The following is a 9,682-nucleotide window of genomic DNA, read 5'->3' on the forward strand; positions in this document are numbered from 1 at the left end:
TTTTCTCACGGGAGAAGTAGGCTAGGCCTGCAATCCAAGGTTTTACTGAAATAGCGGAAAAAAATCATACCTCATAGCCAATATTAGTTATGCTGGCAAAACCCTACACTGACAGAAGGGTACTTTTGTCAGTTAAGCTTAAGGAAGTGGTAGAGCTATGCAGGCAGAAAAAGTCCTCTGGCAGCATACATCATATCTCCTCTAGAGGGCTCTGCCAATTTTGCTCTGCTCACATAAATTATACCAGCAGATGCTCTTCTAGCAAACCTGCTGTCTAGAAATTTCAGTTTCACAAACCATAGTCAGCATTAACATGGTAACTGTCTTACTGAGCAAACCTTAAAGATTCTTTACTTTTCATCTCTAGCACTTGCAAAATAAATGTTTGTAATCAAAGGTCTGCCTAAGCCCAGCAACCCGCTGTGCTAGTGCAGTTGAAGCGAATAGCATACAATGGAGAAATGTGAAGAGCATTGTATCTGGCTCCTTTTGACTTCTTGGACTGAAAGACTAGGTACCTATTATTCACAGTTCTGTAAAGTATGGGTGCCTTAGACACAAGTCAAGAGCCAGGTTCAAACTTTTACCTCTGAAACCGATGAGCTATGAAGTATAACCTCATAAATCCAGCATGCTCAGGACTGAGCACTTGCCAGAAATTTGAAAATGCTGGATTTTTTAAACTGGTGCAGTGACCAGTTGCAGAGCAAGGATGCGGGGTAGCGGCAGCCAGTCCCAGAGCAGCGGCCGCACATGGAACGGTGGTGCGGAGTGGTGAATGGCAGCAGCAGCTGCCATGTGGAAGCTTCCCACTACACGTCCAGGAGAGCAGGGGGAGGAGCGGCGGCCAGTCCTAGAGCAGTGGGGGGGAAGTGCCAGATTTTTGATCATTCCATATTTTTGGTATCTGGATTTATGAGCCATTCTGTATTAGCCATTCTGTCACAGCATCCAATATTTTTCCAGTGCACCCCCAGAAGTGTTTCCAGCTTCTATGTCTATGATCATACGTTGATAGTTTTCTCCAGAAGGAGAATCTAAAGCTTTTGAAACTAATCATTTGGCTTCACCAATAACTTTTAACTCTCAAATTTTGCTAAAAGTTCTCAAAAATTTATATTTGGGAGAGTGCTATTTTCCCTGTATTTAAACTCAAGTGACACCTGCATGTCATCTATTGGATAATGTTGACTTTATCCTAGTATCACTGTAGTTTATAACATCAGACTAAAAAAACAAAACAAAACAGGCATGTCCACATTTGTCAGAGAAAATTCTTCTGGTTTTCTTTAGTGCTGTCATATGTGTTGCTTTTATGACTCGTAGCTTGACTAAGTTGTGAGATGCTAATAAAACAAGGAAGCAGTAGTAAGGAGAGATATAGTTATCATTGCTTACTCCAAATGTTCGTTTAATCTTTTAATATTCTCTCTTTCTTCCACAGGCATTTCCTATTCAAAACAGGAACAGGGACCACACCACTGTTCAGTACTGCAACACCAGGTTACACAATGGCATCCGGCTCTGTTTATTCCCCTCCTACTCGGCCACTACCTAGGAACACTCTATCAAGAAGTGCTTTTAAATTCAAGAAATCTTCCAAGTACTGTAGTTGGAAATGTACTGCACTCTGTGCTGTAGGAGTCTCAGTGCTCCTGGCAATACTACTATCCTACTTTATAGGTAAGTTCCAGGTTTTTATGATTATTGTCCCCATAAATCTGAGCGTCTATTTGATGGTTATATATGGACTACGCCCAGCTGTATGATATAAAGTGGTATTTTTATCAGCAGTTTCTGATAACAATATAAACCATGACCACATTTTAATTAAAACTTATTTAGAGGAAATAGAAAATCTGAGGTTAGCAAGCATTTTGCAGCAGAAGAACAGCTAAAATATTTTTCTTTAAATTGAGGTATAATTTAACAGCATGACATCTTGCCCTTTTAAGATGTATAAAATGTAAGCAGTAAAAGCCTGTAATTCAAACATCGTTTCTAACATATGTATTTTATATTCTCTCTCTCCCTTCCCCATAAAATACAATTTATTTCACATTTAAGAATGTTTATTGTTGTTATTAAATCACATATTTATTTATATGTAGTGATCAAAAGGTTACTATCAGCTTTACAGTGCAAACATATTTATTTTATGTTGCAATAGACATGATACATGCGAAGGAGAAGGGGAATTAATGCAACCCATCATTTTTTTTTAATTATTGGGACTTTTAATTATTTTATCTTGTTTACTTGTCTGTTAAAATCCTATTCCCACTCTTGTATTTCTGTGATTTTTTTTTAACATTTAAATTGCATTTATTTGATTTCAAAACTATTGGACAACTAACTGATGTATAATTTAGTCTCCCATTATGATGAGAGAGTGTCTTTCCTACTGATATATCAGTAAGAAAATTGCCATTCTCTTCAATGGGAGATGGATCAGGTTCTTAATGTATTTTCTGCTACTTTTATGCCTGGGCCCTCATTATGAATATTGATGCTTCTGAGCTCAGAAGTGGTTTTATGAGATCCTTCAATACCTGTGATGAAAATGAATTTATCAAGTTAATACAAAAATTAGTAGGTGGAACTGAAAGAAGTGACCACTTCCATGAATTTGAAGTTTAAATCCCCATGATTGTGGAATGATTAATGTATGAGTCCAATTTTTGGAAGCCACTCTGGTTGCTCTCAGATCCATGTGTCCAAGAGAGAAAATAGCAAAGGGGAAGTTTTCTCCTTTTTACAATGTAAATTAATAATAAAGTCCAGAAGGCCTTACGATCCTTAAATCTTCATTGCCTTTCTTGAAGTAGACTTGTTAAATTTCAGTCCAAAGCACAGTATAAGCTGAATAAAGCCTTTGAAGTAATTCTTATTGGGCTGAAGCCACTGTGAACAATGCAAGAAATTGGGCTGGTGAGTAATGGAAGAAATTCCTTTCCCCTGTGTCAGAATACAGCTCCCTCAGCAACCTTTCTAGCCTCCTTGTCAATTGGAAGAGCAAGAGAGCAAGAATCCAGTCCAGATCTCACACATGCCAGTCTAATCTGTCTGTTCCCCTGTTTTTTCTCCATTGTGTCTATATTTTGGTCTGTTAATACAAAGATGTGATTCAGACCTTGGCCTTGGCCCTGAATTTTTAAAACAGTAGAGTTAAAACAATCCAATTTTATAAAACTGCAAGAGTCAAAATGCCAAGATGCAGAATTTATTTATTACAAATAAGTACAAATACCACTCAGACATATGATTTCTATTTGTATTTATTAGGTAGAAAGAAGTTGAAGCCATGTATCACTGTGAATAATTTGAATACAGTGGATGCACTTGAAACTGTTTAACTCCATTAAATTCTAGAGCAGCAGCATTAGGTTTTAGGCAACGTGAAGCCTGAGAGATTTCTATAGAGTGAGACTGGAGAAAACTGGTAATAGAAAATAAAATACTGAGGGCTTGATTCTGAGCAGAGTGCTGCACTTTCCTAGCCCCGAGGAGGTAAAATGTAAGTATGAGAGAACACAAAAAGGTAGCTGTACCAGATTATTCCTCCCAAAGGCACATTAAGAAACATAAGCATGTCTAATGTGTGTGTCTCTGTGTGTCCAAGAAAAGGAATGTAGCTTTCTAAAAAAAAAACCACAGAGTTTTCACTCTACATATCATTTATTCACATTCTTCTGTCAAAAAACAAGTATAACAGTATTATATTTCATGGACACAAGCCAGATCACATGCTTGCTGAAATAAACAACACACAGGAGCTTCATTCTATGCATAGTCAATAGGGAGCTCTTTGCCTACTGGTGATATTACAGATATTTCAGCTAACTCAGCAACCTAAATGTAAAATCCAGCACTCAGGGACACACTCTAGAGGATCTGGGTCCGTAAAGCCATGAATGGATTACACTTATTCACATATGTGGTTTTCCTATCTCTGAAGATGTAACATCAAAAATACTCCTCATTTAATAGGCCATTCAAGTATAATTCAGTGCTAGTTACTAATATAATGTGGATATATTTTATTTAACAGTTTCATAACATGAAATGTGACAGAAAATATCTGAATGGGAAGCTGCTTATAAAAAAGTTGGTGAGGAGTGCAGCATTGTGTGACCTGTCTCTCGCAAATGTAGTGAGGCATGTCCACTCTGGCTTGTCCACTGAGGCTTGCAGCAGTCTAGGTGGCATGTCACATCTGTAAAGCCAGTTTGTGACATGTTTTTAGCTTCACAGAGAGGCATTGCCACAAGCAATGAAATGCTGCAATCCTTACTGCAGAATATGCCAGTATACATGTTAAAAAATTACATTTCGTTACTGACACAGACAGAGTCCAGTTTATGATTGTTGCAGTTGCAAATGGACAGCAGGGAGGGAGGAAATTACAGACCCCACCTCTGCCAACAGGGATATAGCTACTTAGTTCCTTATCAGGCAAAAAGAGTGACAAACGTGCTGTGTCCATTGGTTTTTAGGCACTGGAAACCTAGAGAAAGTGGCTTCCGAGACTGCTGCCCCTATGCAAACAAGAGACAAAGGAGAAAGCTTGCTAGACATGTCTGCCCCTAACTAATTGTGTACTCAGTTAACAATCAGTCAATTAGACTATCCTGTCAAGGGGGTGTCATACAGAGTCAGCTCAGTCTGTGACAGTGTGACTGCAAAATTCCTGCTGGTTACAATGATACTGAAAGGAGGTGGGGGCAGGGGAGCAGAAGTAGCCAACATGGATGGGAAGGAGAGGTCAGACTTTCTTGGTCATAGAATAGCAACCCCAGCAGAACCACCAGGATCAATCTTAGGGTCACAAGGCATAGAAAAATATATTACAATCCAAAATAAAGGAGATCTTGCACCCTGATGCACCATTTGCCTTTCCAAAGTCAAATATTCTCAATCGACCTTGTAAAACATACAAATAATGTATGTACTCTTGTCGTTATAATATGGTACATTTTTCCACTGATGATGCTAATGTAAGGGAATCCCCCAAAAAAATTGAATAAGAGTCTACCAACCTGAAAAGGGCAGTAGACAAAGGAGATGTGAAATGTAGAAAATGTAATGAGGAATTATGAGTGCAATTTAAAAAGTAGTAAAAGGGGTTTAAAAGAACAAATACTTCCAGTTTAGATGGGGAGACCTGAAGAACTAATCCCTGCAGGTCAGGTAGGAGGGAATGGGGAGAAGGGGAGTTAAGAATATAAAAACAGATTGTTTGGTTGGCATTGCTTTCAGCCTTTGATTCAGTTATTTGTTACAAATAATTAGATCAAGGGAAAACTTGGGAACAAAACTTAGCCCCACACAAAAATTGAAAATTTGCTTCAAAACATGTAAATGTTTCCCCTCTTTAAAAGAATGGGAGAAACTATATTAAAGAAGCCACAAAAATGGAAGTAAATATAAGGTTGTCCATGGGACATTAATTTGCCCTCTTTGCACTTGCACATTAATTTAGTTTTGTCCTACTTTGCACAGAAATACATTTTGGAGGCAGGAGTAGAACCCAGCTCTGCAGGGTTCCTGGACAGTTCTTTAAACATGAAAGAATCGCTCCCCATAGCACACCCATCTTTCAGTATTTTTCTCCATTCCTGTCCATCATGTGCATAGCAAATGAAGAAAGCAGAAATTCTGCAGAACAAATTATGTATCATTTTGTGTACTGGTCTGGGACAAAGTTCAGGTTGCATTAATAGTGGCATTCCCTAATCATTGTCCATCCATCGTTAAAGAAATTACAGCTTAATACAGGCTTTTTCGAAACAAAAATTAAAATTCCAAAATTCAGTCACGTTGAACTCTGTTGACCCTGATTAGCATCAGGATTTGAATTCAGGATCTGAAGGTAAACAGCACTGTCCTACCTCCTTTACAAGGGATGTCAAGCTTACCTTGTGCCCCAGACTGGATTTGGACTACAGGGTCCCTTATGGGCTGGATCCTACCTGCAGCACAAAGAAGCAGCAGTGGCAGCAATGGAGCATGCAGTGGTGGCAAAGACAGCAGAGCACTGGGCAGCGACAGCAGTGGAGCATGTGATGGCAGCAGAGCACACGGTGGAAGCAGGAGAGCACACAACAGCAGCTCCAGGCCCTGCCGCACACTCTGAGCTAAAGTGAACCTGCCACTATTACTTGCCCTGTGCCTCAGTGGCAGCTCTGGCTCCAGCATAAGACAGAGCCACTGCCATGGGTGTCACCCCCATGTTGTGTGTTCTGCTGCCATCACAGCCACTGTGTTCTCTGCTGCAACTATATGATCTTCTGTCTATGTACACTGTGCTCCCACCGCTGCATGCTCCGCTGCCTCTGCTGGCACTGCCCCTTGCCCCCGACTTTCAGTGACCTACCTGTAGTCCAGTGGGCCAGATAGAGCAGCTCTGCAGGCCAGATGTGGCCCATGGTCTGTATGTTTGACATCCCTGACTTACATTAAAGGAGAAACTAGTAGCAGCAAGTCTCTTCTTTTTTGAGTGGCTCCTAATCTAATTAGGTTAATGTGGACAGAGCTTGGGAGTTTGGCACCATTCCTTTTTAACGGAATCACTTTGGGAAGTGGTTTCTAGTGTTAATGCTACTAATTCCTCAGTCAGTCTCCAGTGGAGTCTGTGGATGACAAAAATGCCACATTTGCCGGGCTAGAGCCAGGCTGACAAGTAGATCTCATAAGTCAGTGCAAGGCTAAGTGCTCAACTTAATCAACAGGGCCTGGAGGCTTACAGAGGGTGAAGACTGAGTGTGGTTGTCATAAATGTTGTCCTGTGTCCGCTAAATAGGCTTATATTAGCATAACACATTCTTTGACTATAGAGTGGAATATGACCTGTTCAATCCACCTTCTCTGCAGTTCTGACTTCTTAGCACTAATCTGTCATACTTCTAGGTCTATTTGCATTTTATGAACATTTTACCCTCTGTGTACCTTGAAATTGATTATTGCATTAGCCTTAGCTCCTCAGCCAAGGGTCAGAAGAAAAATACATGCTAGACAGTCATACTTCATGGTAAAGAAATATTTAAATATCAATAGCAACATAAAATGCATTTTGTCATTTTTTTTACATATCTTTGTAATAGGAATGCCATTTTATCAAATCAAAAAGCCTGGCAATACACGAGAACATTTTTCACTACTATTTCTCGTATAAACTATTAAATTAATCCATTCTGTGCAGAGAAGAAAGATAAATTTTAGGCCCAAACTGAAACATGTTGTAGTTAATATTTCACTTTAAATAAATATAGTGAAATTTAAACTTTTGGGGTGATCATACTTATCTGGATATCAGAGTGAAAAGTGCAAATGATATGAGGAGAGCGAAAGGCATAGAAATACAGTATTTTTTAATAAGTCATGATAGATATTTTGTTTGATATCCCCAAATAATTTTTATTTTTCATATTTTAACGCACTTATCTAGAACTGTGGTTATGCCATGACTGCTGAGTTTATATCTGTTCTCTCATGCTGTCAATCCAGGAATTCTTCTCTTTTATTATCAACACAAAATACTTAATGTTGCACTGAAAATGTCCATGATACTTGAACAAACAGAAAAATATCCCTTGTCCTGGAAAGCTTGAAAATTCCAAGACAATCCCAAAACACAGAACAGCACTTTTAGAAGAGTGAAGTTATTGTCAGTAAGAATAAGGGAGAAGGTATAACTGGAGAAGGTGGGTTTTAAGGTAGGGTTGGAAGGAGTGCAGGTACGTGGCCAATGAAAATAAAGATAGAAAACTAGTTCAGGCTTCAGTGAAACCTGGCACTGGTGGACAGAAAGCCTGAAACTAAGGATGAGGAAAAATATTAAACTAAATTAACTATTGTATATGGCTGCAATTAACCTTGGGAAATAAGAGATATCATTAAACCTATAGGTTAACTGGTTGGCTTTCAGGCACTATGGTGTTGTTTCTGAGGTTCTGGTCTGTGTTCTTCCAAACAATGCAGCTTTTAATGTGACGACTATTATCCACCCAAGCAGCCAACTTCTGTTCCTTTTGGATTTAGGCAAAACACTTCCAAATTTCAGTGGGACAGAAAATGTTAGAGGTAATGGACGTATTTTTAATCTTGGAAATCATATAATGTGGTTGGTTTTGTGCTTTCTATTCACCTATATCAGGTGAATCATGCCTTCTTTTTACCTATGTCACTGAAGCCCGAACTAGATTTTCTGTTTTCACTGGCCACTGCTGTTTTTCAAACTCTATCTTAAAATTGATCTCCTGTAGTTACACTTCCTCCCTTATTCTCACTGTCATAACACCAGTGACAAAAATGTAGCTGCAATATTTGGGAATTTATTTCATTTTATTCATATGTTCCATGTCTTCTTGCATCACCAAGTTATCATAATTCTGATGCTCTTAAAGCACAATTGCTGCCAACAATGAGGAAAACACAACTTAATTAATAATTCCATTTAAATAGAATTTGTAATACAGTACCTCTTAACAGGCCTGAAGTGAAAATATAGTTTGGCTACCTATCATTAATCACTCTTACTTTCATTATGTGGTTATGAAGACCTTTTTTCTTTGATCTAAATTAAGTACAGTAATTCCAGTCTTATTAAAAGCTACATTGTAAACTTGATATTTGCAGTGTAGAGGCCAAATTCTGTCCATAGATGCTTGCATTGCTTCCCAGTGGAGCTTTTGATTTCAGTGATAGACACATTCACTTGTATGGGGCCAGAAATCTGTCTTCTGTCTATCCCTCAAGCATATGGCACATATTTACAGCTCACCAGGTTTGCATTCTGTATGTTATTTTTTATCCCAGTATTTCAGAGGTGTTGAGGTGTAACAGTACCCTGTGTGCATCATTATTTTTGAAACACATTGAAAACACCTTCCCTTTTTTCTGGTGTTCTACTATGAAGATTCTGAGAAACTGTAGTAAGTTATAACACAGCTTACTAGACCACTGATTTAAGTGCACTGTCCCAAGGCACTCATCATAACAGTCTTGCACCCACCAATGGTACTCATTATCAATAAATAAGGCTTTTGTAGACCTCTAAAGATCTTCTGCTCTGCCATCCTGCCAGAGGCAGGATCAGCCCTTTCTGAACTTGTAGTTGTATCCTGTACAAATCCATTGTCCAAACCTATTAGTAAAACCACACCCTCAACTCTGACAGAACTACAAGTTGCAAATTGGGAGGATGGTGGTGGCCAAAGTCCTGCTGCTATAAGTGTTGTTAAAAATACACTTGAGAGATTGTGTGAACATTCCAAGGTCAGTAAAGCCAGAACATAAGCGCAAGTCAGCATTTTGTTGGCACACCAAATGACCAGAGCCACAGTTTTCACAAATGCTTGAGCAAACACATCTGTAGAGTTTTCAAAAGCTGTCAGCGTCTCTGAGGCATAAGAAAGTACACCATACCCTATATTGCCTTCCTCGGTGTCTTAGAGATGACATCACCTTCTGGAGTTCCTTAAAAGGCTTGTTGGTGTCCAGTGCTTTAGGAATTGTGAACAAAAGGAGTCCAATTCCTTCAGGTCTCCCTGATATGGGGGTGTGGTGAGTGCACAGGAGCACTGAGGCAGAGGTGAAGTTTATCAGCATACAAGAGAATTTTCTAATGATTTTAGAATCCCAATTGAACCATGAAAAAGTAAAAAAAAAAAAAAAAAAAAAA

The 9,682-nt window shown here is 38.9% G+C and overlaps 1 protein-coding gene across 9 annotated transcripts in view; it reads left to right on the forward strand.

Moving 5' to 3' along the window:
• Positions 1-9,682, forward strand: part of TENM3 (teneurin transmembrane protein 3) — a 552,323-nt gene that overhangs the window by 350,302 nt on the left and 192,339 nt on the right. For all 9 annotated transcript variants that reach the window (XM_019521869.1, XM_019521871.1, XM_019521872.1 and 6 more), the window contains one exon: positions 1,445-1,683. In XM_019521869.1, the coding sequence (XP_019377414.1) occupies positions 1,445-1,683 (239 nt within the window). The remainder of the gene's footprint in view (positions 1-1,444; positions 1,684-9,682) is intronic.

Source organism: Gavialis gangeticus, unplaced genomic scaffold (assembly GCF_001723915.1).
Source record: "Gavialis gangeticus isolate Ggan-Ray unplaced genomic scaffold, GavGan_comp1, whole genome shotgun sequence".
Classification (NCBI taxonomy): domain Eukaryota; kingdom Metazoa; phylum Chordata; order Crocodylia; family Gavialidae; genus Gavialis; species Gavialis gangeticus.